This window comes from Pelobates fuscus, chromosome 1 (assembly GCF_036172605.1).
Source record: "Pelobates fuscus isolate aPelFus1 chromosome 1, aPelFus1.pri, whole genome shotgun sequence".
Taxonomy (NCBI): domain Eukaryota; kingdom Metazoa; phylum Chordata; class Amphibia; order Anura; family Pelobatidae; genus Pelobates; species Pelobates fuscus.
Genome location: NC_086317.1, coordinates 422,367,116 through 422,391,099, shown reverse-complemented (window position 1 = coordinate 422,391,099; position 23,984 = coordinate 422,367,116). Strand labels below are relative to the sequence as shown.

Genomic DNA, 23,984 nt, shown 5'->3' with positions numbered 1-23,984 from the left:
TAGCTGCCTGTCCTGTGTGCGCTCAAAACAAAACCCCACGACGCTCTCCAGTGGGTCTCCTGCAAACCATACCTAATGGTGAACGACCCTGGACCCACTTGTCCATGGATTTTATCGTAGATCTTCCGGTCTCTCGTGGCAATACAGTCGTTCTCATGGTTGTTGACCGATTCTCGAAGATGTCGCATTGCATTCCCTTGAAAAAACTACCAACTTCCCAGGAACTTGCAACAATTTTTGGTCGGGAGATCTTTCGTTTGCATGGGTTACCCAAAGTGATAGTCTCAGATAGGGGTAGCCAGTTCGTGTCCAGATTTTGGAGAGCTTTTTGTACGCAAATGGGAATTCAGCTTTCCTTCTCCTCGGCCTACCACCCGCAATCCAATGGTGCAGCGGAACGAGCTAACCAAACACTGGAACAGTTTCTGCGTTGCTACATTTCTGACCACCAGAACAACTGGTCTGATCTGCTACCCTGGGCGGAGTTTGCCCACAATAGTGCGATTAATGCCTCCTCCCGGCTATCCCCGTTCCTGGCAAACTATGGGTTTCAACCGTCCATGTTGCCTGATACGTTCTTGCCACAGGAGATACCGGCATTGGAGGGACATCTCAGGGAACTCCGTTCCACTTGGGTGCAGGTTCAGAGTTCTTTGCAACGCGCAATGCAGAACTACAAACTCCAGGCCGACCGCAGGCGCCTTCCTGCACCTACCTATCAGGTCGGAGAGAGGGTCTGGCTGTCTTCCCGCAACCTACGCCTCCGTGTTCCCTCACAAAAACTGGCACCCCGATACGTTGGGCCATTTCGTATACTTCGAAGGGTTAACCCTGTAGCTTACGCACTTGACCTTCCTGCTAACATGCGCATCTCAAATGTTTTCCATGTTTCCCTCTTGAAACCGTTGGTTTGTAATCGCTACACCAACTCAGTGCCACGTCCACGTCCTGTTCTGATTGACAATCATGAGGAATATGAAATACGCAGCATCAATGACTCACGGGTCTTCAGAGGACAGATCCAATACTTGGTGCACTGGAAAGGATACGGTCCAGAGGAACGCTCCTGGGTTCCAGCCTCTGATGTCCATGCACCATCCCTCCTTCGTTCCTATCACGCCCGCTTCCCCATGAAGCCCGGACCCACCAACAGAGATGGGGGGAATCGTTGAGGGGGAGGTACTGTCAGGGTTTCTTTGCTGTTTTAAACAGCAAACCTTTCTGTTTCAGTGATTGTTTGCAGCTGCAATTACTATGAGCTGCTTCTGCTTGTTGCCACGGTTACTCACCTGTGAGTAGTAATCAACCCTGCTGCTAATCAGTTCTGCCTATTTAAGCAGCTAAGCCCAGAACCTCCTTGCCCTTGCGAGGTTTCCTGTTTCCCAGAAGTCTCCTTGTTCCTGTGTTTCCTGTTTGATCCTGGTTCCTGACTCCGGCCTTGTTCCTGACTCCGCTGCTCTCCGTGCTCCTGATCCTGGCTTGTCTGACTACCCGCTCTGGTGACTGACCCCTGCTTGATTCCTGGACTTTGCTTTTGTTTATTATTTGTTATTTATTAATAAAGGTGTGTTTGCATCTACTTCTGTCTCTGTCTGGTTCCTGGTCCCTGACACAGCCCCTCTTTGCCCGCAGGACCGCTGCTGCTTAACTGCAGATGAGTAGATTATTTGCTTTTTATAGGTATTAATTTTGTTAGTCTGCAGGAGCTCGTCTTGTATGTGACCTCTCAGCATGGCGGTCCGGCCCTGCCCCCTGTATATTTATTTTATTGTGGCAATGTCCTTTAAATCTTCACAGTTTCTTGTTTTGATACATTTTAGAAAACTACCAGGTAGTGAAATCGCATCAAGTCTCCGCTCTGCGAAAACAGCTGACTTTTAAGCTTTTTTTACTTTTATTTGCCATGCTACCTGGACTTTATACTTACCTTATTTTTCGTTGATCTTGTGGGAGCAGAGTTACTGCATTGCACAGTTTCTCCAAGCACCTTTGGCTGTTGAGCAGTTCTGTGGCCTTTGTGATAGGATTATAGAGGTGGCCAATCTCCCTGCGGAGTCTGAAACTACTGTGGAACTCCTACTATCCCCCTTCCCCACAGCCCCCTGGCCTGTGAGGATTATCCCAACACAAGCAGTATACTCACTAAAGACATAGTGACCCACTGAACATCTCAGTGAGCAACCATAAGGGGCACCATCTTCCCTAATGTGGCGGACGCCAGGAACTTTTCGGACTCACGTGGTCTGACATCTTACTCTGACCAACCTAGACAGGTTATTTACTTTTTTATGGTCTTGGTTTTACCAGCAAATGCAGGCCATCATACCTGCAAAACAGACGGATACTCTTCTTCCACCTCTGAGTGGTTATGCCCGCAAGATAGCAGTCACTGAAACTCCTCCACAATCTTGGCAACATCGGGAACTACTTCCCCCAGATACAACGGAGAGTACGGCTCCCATACAGTTTTCACCATGGCTTTGGATCAGTCCAGCAGTCAACAACTCCTCGGTGCTGTTGTGGATATCTGTCGACATCTTCTCCACTTGGGGTTCCAACCTTTCGAATGCCTAATACTTTGGTGCCCGGAAGGAATCGGCTGGTCTTGACCTTGTGACCAAGACCTTCCAGGTGTCCCACCTCTCTACCCTACTCAAGTTGGCTTTACCCCACTGTGGTCTTATAATTTTGATACATTCTTCGATTAGAACTTTAGTTAATCACATATCTGCAGTTTCTAGCATTTTTACAATTACTCCCTCTGATTTGTCTTTTAGTTTCATTTTTATTGCTTATTAGTCCAACCTTTCACTAAGACACAGTTAACTGCAGCATTCATGCTAAGTATAGCCTATTATTAGCTAATCGACTATCTCCCTAAAATCTTTACTACATTATAGTTCTGATGCATTTCTCATATTATTCTATTCTGGGCTATTGGCTCTATGTATATATGTGCTGCTGCCTGCATTCATGATGAAAGCTACATGTTAATGTGACATTACATGTGTACAATTCATGTGTATTTTTCCATGTTAAAATGAGGTATCGACATCACCTGCAACACTTATATTCTCTAAGTGCAACCCCTGTTGACTCTTACGTTGCACTGTCTGTTTTGTGTTACTACATTTACCTCAATAAAAATGTAATTGACCAAAAAATAATAAAAATATATAATTCTGGTTGCAATATAAAAAGTCAAAAATGGTAAATTTTATGTTTGGTAAGTTTGTTTTCATGCTGTTACAGACTTTGTGAAGATAGCTCCAAATGGTTTGGAGGAGGATGTAGATGGTGATGATGATGATAACTCAAAGAGTGCGGACAATAAATTAACTTCATCTGCTAAAAAGAGGGTAATAAAAGTTGTAACTGTAGAATAACAAATCATCCATTGCTACTTGCCATACTTGTATTATTCTTGTTGTAGTTATAAGGCATATATTCTTTGGGGCGCTGTCCCCCCATCCTTCTACCATTTTAATTTAGTTCTGTGTTCTGTTGTGCACAGCTAATAGCTTTGTCGTTGCAGGTCTCATTTCCTCCTGCCATAACATCACTTTAGTCATCACAGCCCGATTCAGAAAGTTGCAGATATGATTAATGCATTAATTGTGTGATTTCACACCAGGAGTGCATGAATAATACATACTCCTGGGTGGTTCATTCTGGCCCTGTCCAAAAGAATGCTAAAGTTATAACATGGTTATATTTTTTGTCAATCGGTTTTTATTGTGGGTATCACATGACACAATAGGCAATATAACCGACATCAAATACAACAATCAAATAAGTGACGTCAACAGATAAGTACAGAAAAAAAGATTTAAGCTCCCCCTTTTTTGTGGTAAAGAAGCAATAACGAATAGTACATGTGGCGCAAAATAAGTCAACTACTGGCAAGCAATGCACCCATATCAAACAAGTAAATGACTATAACCAAACTAGACTTGTAGACTCAGATGAAGTTAGACTCTACTGCCCTTGCTAAACAAGACGTACAGCATTGGGATAACATACAGAATTCTTAAAGCACACAGCGGAATTTCGCTGCAGAGATATGAGAAAATAAAAACAAGACAGTGTAACAATATTAAAATAATAACGTGCTACATAGGTGGAGCTGTGGATCCTGGCTTATTAATGCAAGGGACAGTCTTCTCCCCAAACACATACAGTGCCCTGTACCTTACTCCCGTTGCTGCATGCATTCAATGCACCCAATGCCTGAGTTAGCAATGATATTCCCCCAAAGGCGCAAAGTCAACCCGAACTGGCCCAGGCCTCAGAAAAAGTTCTGGATGGGTCGTAACCAGGCTATAACATAGTTATTTACTAAACTGAGAATTTGAATTGAATTTCAGATCTAAGGCCAAAGCAGTTGAACTGAAAGCATAACTAGCTTAGATAATTTTCCAGTTTGCCCATTTTTAGATTAAATTTTAGATTCACCTTCATTTCTCATTTTAGCGAATAACCCTGATTGTGTCCCACAGATATTGGTGATCTGATAACTCTAGGCTATGGCTAGTAAGTACTGCTAGTATTTCTTAGTGAAAGTATGTTTACCATACACATAGCTGCAGTCTTTTGGACTGATGGTTTGACGAGTAGAGTTCGGATCATACACCATTTCCCCTCTCTAGAAAAGTAAGCTTTTGGAAAAGAACAAACATATGTCCGATAATGGTATAATTACTGTTAATTTGAATGATGTTATTATATTACCATTGTTCTAATTGTGTATTTTCATTTTTTCATTTTTTTACTAGAAAAGGATACGTAATAATACTGGATTTCCAAGGTAAAGCTGGTAATGTTTTTTATTATTTAAAATGTTTGTCACTGAAATATTGGGATTGATCATTGCTAGGTTGTAAAATGTGTCAAAACATTTACGAATGGTTTGACACCCAACTTGAATAGACAACGCATGTCTGCTCTGCCAAACAACCTCCCCCCAATGATTTAAGTCTTCACTGAGGAAGCCTCGGACTGGGTGCTGCCAAAATGCATCCTCAGCCTATTGCTAGTTCCCCTTTATAAAACTGAGTGAAAAAAAGTATGTACTTTTTTCACTCAGTTTTATGAATGAAGGGTTAGTCCTTTCTCAAATGCAGTTACACACTCATAAAAATACCTATATATATATATACACATGCATCTACACACATACTCTTATAGACACAAATGTGCATGCTGTTACTCACTCAGACACACATAACTGTATGCACACTCAAATACATTCATAGTCGTATGAATTCAGATTTACACTTAATGGAGCAGTTTCAGTGCATATATCATGTCCCTACAGTCTCACTGCCCAATTCTCTGCCATTTAGGAGTTAAATCACTTTGTTTATACAGCCCTGGCCACACCTCCCTGTAAGAGAGATCTAATGTTTAAACTTCCTTTATTGCACATCCTGTTCTATAATAATATAGCATTTATTATCTCATGCTTTGTTAATAACTTTCTAGACCCTGCAGGAACGTGGTGTGTGTGATTAACTTTCAATTCACAACTCAGGAGATAAAAACCTATAAAGCAAGTTAACATGCATATGAAAATAAAACTATTTTTTTAAATATAGGCTGCATAAACAGAAACAAAAGTGAATTAACTCCTAAATGGCAGAGAACTGAGCAGTGATACTACAGTGGCATGATCTTTACACCAAATCTGCTTCATTAATCGTTGGTGGCTGCCAGGTGCAAAGGACAGAGCTTATAACAATGACCACCAGGGTGCTAAGATGAGGCACCTAGTTGCAGGTTAAAGAGGTGTGGATTTATACATTGAATTTTATTTTTCCCACCTCACTAATACGTGTATGTTAAATATAGGGGTAAATGAGCATCATATTAAAAATTTTAAAAAGTGGCTAAACAGAGATTTGGTGATCTGAGAATCTACTGTAAATTTTAAACAAGGAAGCATATTGGAGAAAAATCTAAAATTCTGCTGAAATGTAGTCTTTTTTTCCACCTGAGCTATGTATGTCCTAAATTTTGCAAGTTGTATTTTCAAGTCCTCACAAATCGATGCAGCAATAGATATGCAGTTAAGTCGTTGAGTACACAGTGGCAACAATACACACAAATTTATTTAACTTATAAAACATTCCAATCATGATGTCAGTGAGCATGGAGGTTTCAAATATTGTCTGTATTCTGTAAATTAAATTAATTGGGGTTTTTTTTTTTTGCAGAAAAAGGAGGAGAACACATTCTAAAGGTGGTAAGATACTGGATGTTTGCGCTTATTTTAGTATAATTACTCTTTGTAATCCCAAATGGAGACTCTGGTGTCAGGAATCAGACATTTTGAATTACACACCCTTTTCACCAGTAAGCTCTGCCACATGATAACTCTGCATCCCCTGTCCATTACAGCACCTCCTTCCCCTTTCCTGTCCCCTTTTCCAATGCAGCCTAATTTTATTACAACTGGTCCATCTTTCTGCTACCACTGTACCAATTCCTAAAACCTCATTGCTGATTTCACATCTAGCTCACTGTGTGCTTAGTGTCCTCTACACCAGTTTCAGACTATATATCTGTGGTTGTTTTGAAACCTTCAAATCAGATTTTTATACATATTTTTTTTGTGCAAAATAAGAGACATTTGTCATTCCATTTCAGTAGCTGCACAAGATGAAAACATACTACCGGGTAATGGCTATAATCCGGAAATGTTGCAAAATGAGCCATCTACATCTTCAAATGTAAGTTTGGTATAGAGAAATATTTTTTTCACTATTGTGGTGATTTGAAAATGAAAAATTTGTAAAATTCAGGGTAAAAACATTTGCTTCCTTATTAACAAAATGTTTCAAATTGAATTTCAGTTTACTACATTTTAGCACAGAGTATACTGCCTTAGGATTGGGAATGTTTTTCAGATACATTTTACTAAAGTGAGAATTCAGAGTGAATTTTTAATTTAAGGCCGAAGTTGCCGAACTAGAAGCATAGCTGTCTTAGACAGGCTTAGATAGGCTGTTTATTAAGTATTTGCTAATATCCACTTTTGTTTAGGTACAACCAGGAACTAGTGGATCAAATAGGTGAGTTTTATTGCATCATTTTATTGCATCATTCTTGATCAAGAGTGTATATATTTATTTATTTATTTTTTAATTCATGTTTGCCTTTATATTTCTGAAACTTTCTTTGATTGTTCATATATTACTACATTTTTTCATGCCAAGCTACATGAGAAATGTTCTGCCCCAGCTTGATCCACAGCGCAAAGTTCATGTCAATAAGGAAACAGAACATTGGGACAGCAGTTTCGATAGATGGTTAGCAGTAGTGGGTTGTAACCTTTTCTCCTCTTAGCCCCAATATAATTACATGGCATTATCTCGGTGAGTCATTCTTCTACTGGTAAATCACCTTAGCTACCCATTTCTCAAGCTGAATATAAGCAATATCCAAATACATACAGTAAAAAACAAAGAGGAAAATATCTGCGCTCTCTCCTAAATCTCTATGTATATTTAAACAAATGGAGGTTATTTAGTTACTCCATTGGCCATTGGAGGGAATGCTCGCATGCCAACGTCAAGGCAAACCCGCCGGGGGGGTGAGTCGTACGCTAACCATTCACCTTGCTTCATTGAGCTTCTGGCAAAGATATCTCTAATGAGACAGAGGGGTATTTTTTATATACACCCCTACATACATATTAACCCTTAATAGAGAACACATGGGATGGGCAGCAGCATTGCAACCTAGCTGTGTGATACAAAAAGTGAATACAAATACAAAAAAAAACAAGTCCTGCGCTCACTCCCATCACTCCTGGGCGGCAGTAATGGGCACAGTACACATCAGCCCCAATACATTCCTGCTTTCAGTAATTGTATTTTGATTGGAGGAATATGCCAGCTGGAATCTTCCTGCTTTCAGTAATTGTACTTTGATTGGAGGAATATGCCAACTGGAATCTTCCCGCTTTCAGTAATTGTACTTTGATTGGAGGAATATGCCAGATGGAATCTTCCTGCTTTCAGTAAATGGACTTTGATTGGAGGAATATGCCAACTGGAATCTTCCTGCTTTCAGTAAATGGGCTTTGATTGGAGGAATATGCCAGCTGGAATCTTCCTGCTTTCAGTAAATGGACTTTGCTTGGAGGAATATGCCAACTGGAATCTTCTTGCTTTCAGTAAATGGGCTTTGATTGGAGGAATATGCCAACTGGAATCTTCCTGCTTTCAGTAAAGGGACATCGATTGGAGGAATATGCCAACTGGAATCTTCTTGCTTTCAGTAAATGGGCTTTGATTGGAGGAATATGCCAACTGGAATCTTCTTGCTTTCAGTAAATGGGCTTTGATTGGAGGAATATGCCAACTGGAATCTTCCTGCTTTCAGTAAAGGGACATCGATTGGAGGAATATGCCAACTGGAATCTTCTTGCTTTCAGTAAATGGGCTTTGATTGGAGGAATATGCCAACTGGAATCTTCCGGCTTTCAGTAAATGGACTTTGGAGGAATATGCCAACTGGAATCTTCCTCCTTTCAGTAAATGGACTTTGATTGGAGGAATATGCCAACTGGAATCTTCCTGCTTTCAGTAAATGGACTTTGATTGGAGGAATATGCCAGCTGGAATCTTCTTGCTTTCAGCAAATGGACTTTGATTGGAGGAAAATGCCAGCTGGAATCTTCTTGCTTTCAGTAAATGGGCTTTGATTGGAGGAATATGCCAACTGGAATCTTCCGGCTTTCAGTAAATGGGCTTCGATTGGAGGAATATGCCAACTGGAATCTTCCTGCTTTCAGTAAAGGGACATCGATTGGAGGAATATGCCAACTGGAATCTTCTTGCTTTCAGTAAATGGACTTTGATTGGAGGAATATGCCAACTGGAATCTTCCTGTTTCAGTAAATGGGCTTTGATTGGAGGAATATGCCAACTGGAATTTTCCTGTTTCAGTAAATGGACTTTGATTGGAGGAATATGCCAGCTGGAATCTTCTTGCTTTCAGTAAACTGACTTTGATTGGAGGAATATGCCAACTGGAATCCTCCTCCTTTCAGTAAATGTACTTTGATTGGAGGAATATGCCAACTGGAATCTTCTTGCTTTCAGTAAATGGACTTTGATTGGAGGAATATGCCAACTGGAATCTTCCTGTTTTCAATAAATGGACTTTGATTGGAGGAATATGCCAGCTGGAATCTTCCTGCTTTCAGTAAAGGGACATTGATTGGAGGAATATGCCAGCTGGAATCTTCCTGCTTTCAGTAAATGGACTTTGATTGGAGGGAAATGCCAACTGGAATCTTCCTGCTTTCAGTAAAGGGACATCGATTGGAGGAAAATGCCAACTGGAACCTTCCTGCTTTTAGTAAAGGGACTCTGATTGGAGGAGACAATAGCTTGTAAATTAAAAGTTACGTGCAGGTTTATCCACTAAAGTATGAATTGTCAGAAATTGAGAAGGTGATCTTATGTCAGGACAAAATAACCGAATCTGAAAGAAATCTCTTACTGTTTTTTCAGCTTGCCTGTTTTGTCCTAAAATTTTAAATTCCCTGGTCAGTGCCCTTTTAAGTGAATAGCCTTGATGCCAAATCAGAATATACAGTAAAAGAACACAATATATATGCAAATAATTAATTATCCAGTTCTAACCTGTAATAGAAGCTAATTTTAAGTCCGAATGATATCAGCAGGTGTAGCACAAGGAATAGCATGCATATTAATGGCTTAGCTTTCAAATTTGATGTAGATCTGCCATAATTTGCACCTATGAAAAAACGATTCATAAATGGGACCGAAAAGGACTGGACTCTCATGTTCCACCTTGAAGAATCAGTATATGTCCAACTCTATAAAAAGCAATTTTGCATGAGCTTAGAAAAATAGAAACATAGAATGTGATGGCAGATAAGAACCATTCGGCCCATCTAGTCTGCCCAATTTTCTAAATACTTTCATTAGTCCCTGGCCTCATCTTAATAGCAAGGACAGCCTTATGCCTATCCCACGCATGCTTAAACCTCTTCACTGTGTTAACCATGAACCAGCTTTATTTTATTATTGATATATTAATTAGAAAATGTTTGTTGAGCTTGATCTTTCTGTCTTTTTTATTTTATTGATAAGTAAAGTTAATTTTATATTTTGTTTATTTGGCATAGTTGTGTGGGGTACGGGGAAGGATATTTCCTACTCTTCCGTAAAATCACAGCATTGACTACAAAAGCCTTTTTTGATTACATCAATTATATAAAAGACATATATGTGTATTCCTAGTATATGATTAGGCAATTTACAACTTTGCAGCTGTTGAACTGGAGCTTATTAATTAATTTGATAAAATGCATGTATATTATTATTTTTTTCCTACAGTGACAAACAGAGTGATTCTGAAACTGATGATGAATTTTATGATGATGAATTCAATAGCACCTCCACAGGTAAGCATGTGCAGCTAATGGCAATAATGAATAGATTTATGATGTTGTGAAAATTAATGTTCACTTTGCAGATGAGGCTCTAGAACAGTGGTTTCCCACCCAGTCCTCAAAGCAGACACCAGCTGTGCTAGCAAAATCTGGCCAAATGGTGTTGCTCTGCGGAATGTTCATTCCACATGTGCAGACTTTACATCTTGGGCCAAAACAGCCGATACCTTTTAAAAACCTAATTGGATGTAATACGTTTCTTCTAGGGATACCTTTGGCAAAATAGTAATATCCACTATTATTTATTCACTCTCCCGCAACTTCTATTTAGCATAGCTCATGCTAAATGTTTCCAGGCGATGTCATGGAAAGCAAAAGTTCTGCCCTGAAAAAGTATTGTTGTCCCATATTTACCCGCATTAAATGTGGTTGTTAGGATGTGCACTTGTCCCAGAATTAGTCTGAATACTCCAGGGAAGGTGTCATTATTTTATAGATCAGAGTGAAAAATATATTTTTAGAATTCTTGTATTAACAGAGCAGTGGCAACATAGAAAAAGGGCTAGTGATATTTAGTTCTATTTATAGAGACCCTTCAGGATTTATTAAATTGTCTCATTCACAAAAACATATTTTATTACAATCTTTTTACAGTCTCAGCCCTCACAAAATTTGTCTCTGTGTGCTGAACTTTTTAATCTCCTTATTTTAGTTGTACAAAATTATTTAGTGTTTATATTTTTTTTTACAGAATCTTTTTTTTCACTTTACATTTTAGGAAATGAAGGTAACATTGCATATAAACATGAACCATGTACACCTGAGCATTCACCATCTGGGGTGAGTAAAAAATACATTTTATATGGTTTTTTTTCAGTGGTTTATTGTTAGAAATTCATGGCCTCCTTTTACCCCTTAAAGGGACATTCTAAAGCTTTAGCTTTAAATGAGACAGTTGCCTCACTCTGCAGGCTAGAAAAGCAGGTAAATATGATTTGTTTCATATTTACTTGCTTCTTCTTAATCATGCTTTCCACACCCAATCCAGGGGGATACTGATCTTACCAATCAGTGTATTATCCCCAAGAATGCTGGAAAAGTGCTTGGGCATGCCTGATATACTCTCACATGTGCAATTGGAAAATCTCTTCACCTTGCAACATCTTGACAGGAGGAGAAGAGAGGGAGTCTGATCAGTGTGATTCATGCAGAGCAGTGCGGTTACAGGTTTCACTGTCTTGCTGCTGCACAATGATGCCCTGTGTCTGTTAATAGTGGACTGATCTGAAACTTGGATGGGTGGTTTAAGTGGTAGGGGAGGCTTAACAAACTCCCCTAGCTTAGAGGTGTACGTGTACCCAAAAATGCAATCTAACCAAGTTCATAGTAAGTTTATAAATGTTTAATATATACTTTTTAAAGTCTTTCTTGCTTCGTTTCACTTTTTTTATATTTGCTTAAAAGTGTTTGCTTGTTGATTTAAAAATACAGTTCAAGTGATGCTGGTCCCTTTAATTCTAAAAATAAAAGTACTTAAAAAAATCCAATTAAATGTAGCTATTTGCTTTCTTGTATTCTTAGGTGGTTGAAACTTCACCATGTCTAGGGTAAGTTTAAAAGTGGAAATTTAATTGAGAAATGCCTAAGATAGCGAGGTGAGATAGTTAAGTAGAATAATATATTTGAGCTGTTTAGGAAGCCTGGTTAATAGTTAGAGGCAAGAGAGTAATTTTGTAGGATGGGAATAATAAGTGGATTAAGAGTCTAGGACTTATTGTGTAAAGTAAAATAAGAGGAGGGTGAGTTGAAAATCTCAAGTAGAAGAAGCAACATAATTGAAATTCGTGAAGTGGTCATTCAAACTTTACAATGTTCTTAGTTGTGAAATTAGTGGGTAGTGGAGTATCTGAAATATTAGAGACCCTAACATGCAGGGTATAGGCCAAGATTAATAAAAATAAAAAAAACAGAGTAACAGTAAAATGAATTACCAACTATTAGGGATCGTGAACTTAACAAGTAATCTCTGTCAAGGCAAAAAAAGGAAAGATAATCAAGAAATAAACGGCTTACTAAACTATTTGTCTCATGTGAAGCAGACCTTGTAGGTCAGAGAGAGAGTAGGGCGCCCCCTAGTGATTATCCATACATATGTACAAAAAAGTAAAATATAACTTTTAATAGTTAATGCATAAAATGCTTGAGGTAAGGACCCAGATACAAAACAAAAAAGGGAGAGAAATGAAAATACAATACACAAAATAAAGAAAACCAAAATAAAGAAAAATAGATCGGGAGGATATCAATAAATGTGAGAGCGTGCTGGATGGGGATAGTATAACCTAAGGTGATAACCTACAAGTTACTATACGAATGAACGCCCCCCAAACTGCTGTATATCTCACAGGTACACTATAAACTCTTGATTGACTCGTGCTATGTACCCTCCGTTTACTCCCCGCTAACAGTATCCAACACGGAATCTGGTAGGGTAGAGAGAATGGCAAACTATAATGTGCCCATGAAGGAGGGAAAAGAGGCAACGAGACAATAACATGAGAGGTAAGTGTATCATATAAATGAGAACTGTTCTGGATGATACTAGTGTATCTAGAAACGATACAGTTATGAGAGCAATGCCTCTGGGGTTGAGGGAGCGAACTCAGTGAGGAGAGAGCAGCCACTGATAACCAGACAGTGCTACAAAATGCTAGCTAACAGCTGTACAGTGGTGTCTTTGAGAAAAATCCTTACTCTACACCCACCAAACGTGCCCCCATCATCACCCCTCTTAAATAAAAATGATACAATTATAGGAACCGGCTGTGAGGACCAAACTCGGTGTTCAAAGAGCGCTCAGTAACTGGGATGCAGAGCTACAGTGAACCAGGTCTGTACTAGCCAACCTGCTGGACCTTAGGTTTCAACGCTCGCTCAATACAACAATTCTGTCCCCTTATGCAACTCTTGCTTAATACACCAAGTCTGTCCCCTTGAAGCCACCCCTTTGAGTTTAAAAAAAGAAAAGAAAACTCTGTATCTCTATAGAGGAACTGTAACGAATTGCTCAACTCAAATTGCTCAACATTTTTTGTACATATGTATGGATAATCACTAGGGGGCGCCCTACTCTCTCTCTGACCTACAAGGTCTGCTTCCTATGTATACAATTTTGTAAGGGTTATCCCCTAATCTGGTCGCCCCAGGACACACCATAAGTTGCTTCCCAGTTTGGGTATTCAACTTACTTTTTTCTTTTTATTTGTCTCATGTGACAAATAGTTTAGTGAGCCGTTTATTTATCATCAGCTCGCTAACTGATAACTTCCCCGAACGGATTACTATCAGCCAGGGTGAGCCGGCGAGTAATTTTTCAGTGCCGGCATGACTCCGCCCCTTTTACTCCCATGTGGGCGGCAACAACACAGAGTGACAATGTATCCAGCAATCCGCAGCTTGGCGCCAAAAGGCATCACACGCCCACTGCCCAGATTGGCTGTTCGAGTCATCTGACTCGCTATTTAAACACTGCAGGTTCAGGTACATGCCTTACCTTTGACAAAGGCGCTTTAGGAGCGCCGAAACGCGCGTTAGGTCCTATGCTTTTCTTGTTTTACTACACAGTTTGATGTGATCACCAGGGGGTGGGAAGCTTTTGGTATTAGAGCTAGTTTTCAACTTGTGGCAATTTTATTATTGCAGCGTAGAAATCATTTTTCTCTTCACAGCTCATCCTACTAGCTCTTTATTATACAGGAGAAAGGAGTTTGATCTAGCCGATATTGTGTGACTCTGCAGCATCTATAGTAACATTACAGTGTGATTTAGGAGGCAGCCTTTATGCGTTGAGTGAGTGCAATATTGTAATGGTATTTATTAATTAATGACTTTTTGTCATAAAAAAGCATAATGAGTTTAATGCTTTAGACGCACCACTAGATGTCAGTAAAGCATAATGAGCTTAATGCTTTAGAGGCACCACTAGGGGTCAGTGTGCTAACTCATGTGCTTCTGGAAGTGACATCACAGGCCAGCCTACTTACTGGATAAAACCAAATAGTAGGAGGAACTCTTTCTCTTTTTCCTTTGCTTGCATTTGAACATGTAGCTGACTGTATAGCTCCAGCCAAACAGGCTGGAGCCGTGTAAGTAATCTATTATAACAGCTAGCAACTGTTATAGCCTTTTGTAAGTAATATGTTGTAGTTTGTATTGTGTAATTATTGTAGTAAATTGACATTCTGCTAGCATCTGTTTAATTGTTATTATAATTATATTAAATATACATTTAATACTACAATGTTTTGTGTATTTCCTATTCTATATTCGACCATAATACCGAACTCTAAAAAATATTAATGTTGTTATTTGTTGCTTAATTATTATATATTAATTATTAAATTAATATTCATATTTAAGTCACGACTTTAACACTTGGCGACGAAGATATGGGATTATGCTGGAATATTAGGGAAAATACAAAAGTTATGCATTTTGTTTAATAAATATAGTCAATTGTCTGTCTGTATAGAAGTGAATAAATTGATGATCTGGTTTTAATGGAATGAATACAGATAGCAAATAGGGATTAGATATTTGTTTTTAATGTATCTCTTGCTGTAGAACATAGTGATGAATTATTGTGTTGCTTGTTACCAATCTTTGGTCATTTTTATATAGAAAAAATATACTTTACTTTTTGTCTGACCATGTGGATTTGAATCCACCATTGACCACATGGTGTAAATGAGTTGAGGCCTAGTTTCATTGTTTGCTACCATTTGCATAGGAAAAGACTTTTCACTAAACTAGTTCACCAGGTTGTATTGCTAAATTTGACCATGTTTGTTTGTGTACTAATTTACATTTGTTTGGCATTCATGGATTTGTCTAGTTGAAAAGAGATTTGGACAAAATTTATTAAATTTAGTAGTTAAGAAAAAGATACGTTTAGTAAAGCAGATTCAGTGAATAATAGATTTATGTGTGCGTATACACAGAATATTAGTATAAATATATATATGATTTTGACTCATGAAGGAGAGACCACCTTTTTAACAGCTACAGCTGGGGGAGAATGTCCTTGTTGGGGGTGGGTAGTCTTGCCTGTATGAGAAAAAATAAACTGCATTGTTTTGTAAATGTAATTGCCTTTGTGGAGTGTTTTTCAGCTTTATTATCCAGGACTATGGAATTACTGGACACATGATGGAATTTCAGGAACTGGTAACAAATGAACTGAAAAAATGGTAAAATAATTCCTTTGTCCTATTTAGTCTGAATATTTTAACAAGTTAGCATTTTTAACAAAGTAAGTGTATGGGCTCAGATTAAGATTTATATTATTTTAGAAGCCATCTATAACTGATTTTAATATTTCCATGCTTTGAATTAGGGTGTATCTGCCTAGCGGGTGAACCTCCATAACGTGGGCTGTGATTTTAGTTACAGTAGCGGGTGGGGAACCTGAGCTAGGGGGTATTTAAACGTGTCCGGATAAGGGGGAGCATACCCAATAGTTGTTGTGCAGTTCTATCCTGTATTATTATATTATTTGAAACCCTGTATTACTTATAAGTAGCGTTTTGTAACTTATTTGTAATTGTTTATATATATTGCTCTGGGAAAGGGATAGGCTAAATCTCTGAGAGACCAGGAAATATATTTAAAAAAAGGGCGTATTACACTAGTGGTAGGGCGGCCTATCATGACCATAGAGACCCTTGGTGACTAGTTTTTGTTGTATATTGCCCTGGGAAGGGGATACGCTATTTAATAGAAATTCCTGAGAGACCAGGAAATATACAATAAGTGATACGTGAGTGTACTGGTTAAATTGCAGACATATTGGCCCAGAACCTTTAATCGAGCCGGAAAAGAGGCTGCTGTATGTTTGCTCCTCTATAATTTTGCGGGGGCGGTCACCCCCATGCGGAAAGCCACTGCCATCACAGGATGGTTAGTTGTGCAGGCCCTTAGCCGCGAGGTGCAAGCATGTCCGTGGAAAGGCTAGAAATTAATAGGGAGTCACTCATAGCTGTCAGAAGTGTTGAACTTTGAGACATATTGACCTATATCCTTTCAGAGGCGGAAGAGGTGTTGTGGTTCACTCCTCTATAATTTAACCAAAGGGTGGAGAGTTATTAAACATGTTTAGGTTGGCTAGAAATGTGTTTCCTGAATTGCAGAGAAGATGCAGAAAGCAGCTATTAGCTTATTGTTTTTTTTAAGAGCCTTGTAAAAATTAAGAAAGTTATCTTGTTGAAAAAAAAATATTTATCAAATGAAAAGCTGAAGGAGTGTGTTTACATGTCTGTGTGTGTGTGTATATATATATATATATATATATATATATATATATATATATATATTCTAAGTAAAATATTTGTAGTATACGCTATAAGTGACTAGGAAAGTAATCCTGATCTGTTTTCTAACTTTTTCAGATGTAGCAGAAACCAGAGGTGGACATTGGAACACAGATAGAATATCAGATGGAGACCAGTGTTTAAATGTTGACCTTTGATGAGCTATTGAATGTTTTATTTTATTGTCTATTTAACATGTCTAAGTCTATGCTTTTGTGCATACTATTCTCTTATTTCTAGTGATTGTATTGCACTTGAAAACTTTATGTATTACTCATAAGTCCATTTGAAATTCTGTATTGCTTAAAAGTAGCCTTTTGTGTCAGTTTTATATTACCCTGGGAAGGGGATTAGCTATTGTATATCCCTGAGAGACCAGGAAATATAAAATAAGCAATACGTGGGTTTATTGTGTATCTGCCTAGCGGGTGAACTGCCATAACGTGGGCTGTAAACTTAGTTACAGTAGCGGGTGGGGAACTTAGGATAGGGGGTACTGAGCATATCTGCCTAGCGGGTGAACTGCCATAACGTGGGCTGTAAACTTAGTTACAGTAGCGGGTGGGGAATTTAGGCTAGGGGGTACTGAGTATTGGACTTTTAGTGACTAGGAAATACATATATTGATTGTTGTATGTATGTATGTATGTATGTATGCTTGCCTGGGAAAGGGGGTATTGACCCATAGGGACCAGGGGGTATTTGTGTACACCGAACTGGGGTGGGAGGTCTCTAACCCCATTGTCCAGTAGGTGCTTGATTTGTGTCTGTTTAAAGTGCATGAGTGGTTGCAGTTGAAAAACAAACAAACAAAAAAAAAACCCACAAAAAACGGAAGAGTGATAAGAGAGATAAGAGAAAGTAGGCATTTTGGGTTATCTATACATGTTTAAATAGAAGGGTGGTAAATAGGAATGTAATTGTTTTGGTTAATGTTTAGATTAAATTGGTTAAATACAGCAGTGATAACGAGTGTTTAGATTAAATTGGTAAATGCAGCAGTAATAACGAGTGTTTGGGTTAAATTGGTAGATACAGCAGTGATATTGTGTTTTTATCTCTGAATCAGGAGTGTGCTGGATGTGAAGAGAGGTGTGTAGGTATTTATCCAAACGCCATAGGGAAAAATATGGTTAAGACACCACAATCAAATGGTACTTGTGATGATTGGCACAGTTATTTGCCATTTATGTTTGTGTTCGTCATTGCCTGTGTTTTCATTCAAGAACTTTCAAGCAAGGATATTTTAAGAAGAAGCACTGGACACTATGCTCAACTGTTGCTGTAAGGAGAAAAAATATTGCAGCTAAGAATGGTGAGAGTCGGAACAAAATGCATCAGGAGCAGGAAACTGTTACGTCAAGGTGGTTAATGGTATAAAGAAAGAAAAAACAAAACAATGTGACCACAAGCACACAAAAGTCCTTGATCACATGAACTGTTATGAGAAGAAATACTGAAGCTGCGAGTGATGGGAGTAGGTAAAATAATACAGCCAGAGCAGGATACTGTGACAATTGACCACAAACACACAGAAGTCCCTGCACACATGAACTGTAAATACAAAAATCCTACGTCCTTGTTTGCTCAAACTATTTCATTCATCCCTGTCTCCATGCGTATGTTCTATGAGACTGTCGAAGAATAGAGTATCCAGTTTCCAGGACTAATGTTTGTGAAAATTCCAGGCACACAGACCAGCCAGAGGCTACAGAAATCGAGTCGGTCGGTGCCATGATTCATAGGTGTTATGAGTTTGTGGTGTCTAATACTATATTAAGCTCCAAAACACATCCTCACATGAACACAATATCATTGGTTAATCTAATAAAACATGGTTTGAGTTGTTCATTATTATAAGGGTGGGTATGTGCCTACTTTAGGCCAAGGTTTCCCAACTGGTAATGCATGTGCTCAATGGTGAACATTTATATAAGAAATAAAATGTGAATGTGTAATAATTAATGGGTAAATGGGTATCGTTCTTCAAAAGGTGGGTCTTGTTGTAGGGCAGGTACTGTTAAAATAGGGTAGATTCAAGATGTACGGGTTTATAATGTTTGTTTTATGACATAAGTCAAAGGGTGGTTTGTAATGGTATTTATTAATTAATGACTTTTTGTCATAAAAAAAGCATAATGAGTTTAATGCTTTAGACGCACCACTAGATGTCAGTAAAGCATAATGAGCTTAATGCTTTAGAGGCACCACTAGGGGTCAGTGTGCTAACTCATGTGCTTCTGGAAGTGACATCACAGGCCAGCCTACTTACTGGATAAAACCAAATAGTAGGAGGAACTCTTTCTCTTTTTCCTTTGCTTGCATTTGAACATGTAGCTGACTGTATAGCTCCAGCCAAACAGGCTGGAGCCGTGTAAGTAATCTATTATAACAGCTAGCAACTGTTATAGCCTTTTGTAAGTAATATGTTGTAGTTTGTATTGTGTAATTATTGTAGTAAATTGACATTCTGCTAGCATCTGTTTAATTGTTATTATAATTATATTAAATATACATTTAATACTACAATGTTTTGTGTATTTCCTATTCTATATTCGACCATAATACCGAACTCTAAAAAATATTAATGTTGTTATTTGTTGCTTAATTATTATATATTAATTATTAAATTAATATTCATATTTAAGTCACGACTTTAACAAATATAGAAATCTTTTTTCCTCTGTGCACAATCTCACACAGATCAGTGTGCACTCTCTAGCATAATTTGGCAGCTCGCATTAAGATTAAGCCACTGTATTACGGTTACTTTGCTGCAGTCCTTGCTTCAGCTGAAGCTTTGCAACATTTTCAGAGATCTATACTATGGGATCAAGTACACTTTGTTGCAGAATGTAGAGACACAATTCTCTCTTTTTCCTCATACTCTGTTATTCCTGACATTCAGCTACCACAGAGTCCTATATTCGTTACTGTCTGGTGCCGTATTTTTTAGCCCTAGCATATATATATATCTAGCCTCCATATATAGTCTTTATTTCTACAGAGGCTTACTCGATATTTATTTAGCAAGGCTACCCTCTAGAGGCATCCTTACAGTCCCCTGTATAGACAATCTATATTTTCCTACAGACCCTGTCTTACTTTAGCTCCCTCCCCCACAGTTTGGGTGTATAGTTGTTATGGTGTAGTAAGTTTCCTTTCCTCTATATATTTTACTGGGATCATATATTTTTTTATGATGCCCGCAATAAAGTTTATTATCTCTTAAGGTCTTCTCATCAGATACAATCGCCACTGCAGTACTACTTTATAGTGTCCCTGAAGCCGTTACAGCTTGGGTTCACATTTCCTTTTACAAGTGAAGAATATCCTAGGAATATGTGAATAATAATATTATTTTTCTTTTTCTTCTAGCCACACAGATATCAAATCAACCGAACAATCCAGTCTGGATCAAGGAAACCTGTTATCTGCTATTTCACTTAGTAGAAAATGGAAAAAGCAAGAGGCCATGACCAGTGAGGTACGGTGAGCTACAAAGTAAAAGCAAATCATTCACAGTTTGGCATACCCTTAGTTTCAATAATTGTTCGAGCTATGAAAATCATGACATTAATTGTCACAAACGCACCCTACTTCAAGAGTGTGCGTGACGTAGTTGTGGTGGTGAAAGGGTTAAAGTTCACTATTTGTCTGCACTAGACCGGAAATAATGACAAAATACCCCTTTTAACACCACCCACACTTAAACATAATAATGGATTGCAGGATAAAACTTACCAGGAAAGGTTAAAGGATCTTAACATGTATAGCTTGGAGGAAAGACGAGACAGGGGGTATATGATAGAAACATTTAAATACATAAAGGGAATCAACACGGTAAAGGAGGAGACTATATTTAAAAGAAGAAAAACTACCACAACAAGAGGACATAGTCTTAAATTAGAGGGGCAAATGTTTAAAAATAATATCTGGAAGTATTACTTTACTGAGAGGGTAGTGGATGCATGGAATAGCCTTCCAGCTGAAGTGGTAGAGGTTAACACAGTAAAGGAGTTTAAGCATGCGTGGGATAGGCATAAGGCTATCCTAACTATAAGATAAGGCCAGAGACTAATTAAAGTATTGGGCAGACTAGATTGGCCGAATCGTTCTTATCTGCTGTCACATTCTATGTTTCTATAATACACTGTGTGCAGAATTATTAGGCAAATTAGTATTTTGACCACATCATCCTCTTTATGCATGTTGTCTTACTCCAAGCTGTATAGGCTCGAAAGCCTACTACCAATTAAGCATATTAGGTGATGTGCATCTCTGTAATGATAAGGGGTGTGGTCTAATGACATCAACACCCTATATCAGGTGTGCATAATTATTAGGCAACTTCCTTTCCTTTGGCAAAATGGGTCAAAAGAAGGACTTGACAGGCTCAGAAAAGTCAAAAATAGTGAGATATCTTGCAGAGGGATGCAGCACTCTTAAAATTGCAAAGCTTCTGAAGCGTGATCATCGAACAATCAAGCGTTTCATTCAAAATAGTCAACAGGGTCGCAAGAAGCGTGTGGAGAAACCAAGGCGCAAAATAACTGCCCATGAACTGAGAAAAGTCAAGCGTGCAGCTGCCAAGATGCCACTTGCCACCAGTTTGGCCATATTTCAGAGCTGCAACATCACTGGAGTGCCCGAAAGCACAAGGTGTGCAATACTCAGAGACATGGCCAAGGTAAGAAAGGCTGAAAGACGACCACCACTGAACAAGACACACAAGCTGAAACGTCAAGACTGGGCCAAGAAATATCTCAAGACTGATTTTTCTAAGGTTTTATGGACTGATGAAATGAGAGTGAGTCTTGATGGGCCAGATGGAGGGATTGGTAAAGGGCAGAGAGCTCCAGTCCGACTCAGACGCCAGCAAGGTGGAGGTGGAGTACTGGTTTGGGCTGGTATCATCAAAGATGAGCTTGTGGGGCCTTTTCGGGTTGAGGATGGAGTCAAGCTCAACTCCCAGTTTCTGGAAGACACCTTCTTCAAGCAGTGGTACAGGAAGAAGTCTGCATCCTTCAAGAAAAACATGATTTTCATGCAGGACAATGCTCCATCACACGCGTCCAAGTACTCCACAGCGTGGCTGGCAAGAAAGGGTATAAAAGAAGAAAATCTAATGACATGGCCTCCTTGTTCACCTGATCTGAACCCCATTGAGAACCTGTGGTCCATCATCAAATGTGAGATTTACAAGGAGGGAAAACAGTACACCTCTCTGAACAGTGTCTGGGAGGCTGTGGTTGCTGCTGCACGCAATGTTGATGGTGAACAGATCAAAACACTGACAGAATCCATGGATGGCAGGCTTTTGAGTGTCCTTGCAAAGAAAGGTGGCTATATTGGTCACTGATTTGTTTTTGTTTTGTTTTTGAATGTCAGAAATGTATATTTGTGAATGTTGAGATGTTATATTGGTTTCACTGGTAAAAATAAATAATTGAAATGGGTATATATTTGTTTTTTGTTAAGTTGCCTAATAATTATGCACATTAATAGTCACCTGCACACACAGATATCCCCCTAAAATAGCTATAACTAAAAACAAACTAAAAACTACTTCCAAAAATATTCAGCTTTGATATCAATGAGTTTTTTGGGTTCATTGAGAACATGGTTGTTGTTCAATAATAAAATTAATCCTCAAAAATACAACTTGCCTAATAATTCTGCACTCCCTGTATAACTATTACTATTTTAACACTGCCACCACCAAGACAATTTATAAATGGGGGGCCTTGGTCCCCCAGGTAAATCAATAATAAAACCCACCAAATATTACCAAGCACAATATTTAAGGAATTGCAAAAATACTAATTAGTCTCTTCAGGTAACGTGATTCGTTAACCAGACAAAGGCAGAACTTAATAAATTAATGTTTATTATGAGCAAAAGATAGTCACAGTGCATATAAAAATATATGATAAACAAATTATTTACACCAACAACAGATAAAAACAAAAAGGATAAAATACAGAAGTCGGGGCGGAACCTACTGCCAGAAGCGAACAGACGCACATTTTATGAGCTCTGGAATTTCGCAATAATAACTACGCTAAAAACATACAATTTACAACAAAAACAACCCCAATATCAACTTCAGCAAACATGGGCAGAAAAACAAAAAAACAGAAACCCGACAAGCCCCGGATGGGGATGAATATCGTCGATATGCTCCGCCAAGTGCACGAGGCGGCAAGGCCAAAGATGGCCGACTACCTGGATGAATGCACAGAATCCTCGGACGAGGACCCACTATATGGGGAACCCGCTGACCTACCAAAACAAGCGCCCACCCCACGACCTTCACGAAGCCCAGACTCCCAACCGGTCACGATGGGGGCACTGAAAGACCTACTCACAGGCCTCCAGAGGACTCTCCAGGCAGATGTGGCCTCCCTCCGCACGGATATCACAGGCCTGGTAGGAAAACTAAGCACACTGGAGACCTCCTCAAACGAACAGGCACAGAAGATTACAACACTGGAGAACATGGTGAGAGGCCTCCAACAACAACAAGCAAACACCGAGAAAAGGTTTGCTGCCCTGGAGGATCAGAGACAACGCAATAACCTTAAAATACGAGGCATACCTGAGAAAACGCTGGAGGCTGAACTCCCACACATAGTGAGACGCCTGCTGGCAGAGCTGCTCACACCCAAGCAAGCCAAGGCCGTCACTCTGGACGGTATATTCCGCATACCTAAGCCGAGGAAGTCCCCAGCGGAGGCCCCAAGGGACTTAATAATACGCTTCCAAAACCTGAAAGACAAAGCGGCAGTGACGGCGGCCCTCCAGGGGACTACCCAATACTCCTTAGAGAATATGGGACTTACGTTTTATGCGGACATCTCCGGGAGCACAATGGAGTGGAGAAGAACACTCCAGCAATTAACCACCCTCCTCAGAGACCACAGCATACGGTACACCTGGCGGACACCCCAAACTCTCCTGGTCACGCACGGAGGATCCACCTACCCGATACGAGAGCTGCCTGAAGCGGAGTCCTTACTGGAGGCACTCGGCCTCACACGGGACTGTCTAGGCCCCCCGGACGGGGGAAGGCCCCAGCGGTAACACACAGTAGAGTCACCCCATTTGTCCCCCAACGGGCGGCAGCCGGTGCCTGCGCAGCAACGATTACCCCTACTTGCCCTGGACGCGAGTAGAAACAG

The 23,984-nt window shown here is 39.3% G+C and overlaps 1 protein-coding gene across 4 annotated transcripts in view; it reads left to right on the top strand.

Annotated features, from left to right (window-relative positions):
* LOC134570713 (uncharacterized) overlaps window positions 1-23,984 on the top strand; it is a 124,567-nt gene that overhangs the window by 75,284 nt on the left and 25,299 nt on the right. For 2 of the 4 annotated variants that reach the window (XM_063428660.1, XM_063428687.1), the window contains 9 exons: window positions 3,253-3,359; window positions 4,776-4,807; window positions 6,216-6,244; window positions 6,649-6,731; window positions 7,045-7,073; window positions 10,377-10,444; window positions 11,211-11,272; window positions 12,014-12,039; window positions 20,179-20,287. In XM_063428660.1, coding sequence (XP_063284730.1) covers window positions 3,253-3,359; window positions 4,776-4,807; window positions 6,216-6,244; window positions 6,649-6,731; window positions 7,045-7,073; window positions 10,377-10,444; window positions 11,211-11,272; window positions 12,014-12,039; window positions 20,179-20,287 — 545 coding nt within the window. The remainder of the gene's footprint in view (window positions 1-3,252; window positions 3,360-4,775; window positions 4,808-6,215; window positions 6,245-6,648; window positions 6,732-7,044; window positions 7,074-10,376; window positions 10,445-11,210; window positions 11,273-12,013; window positions 12,040-20,178; window positions 20,288-23,984) is intronic. The other 2 variants (XM_063428669.1, XM_063428678.1) reach the window with 2 other exon arrangements.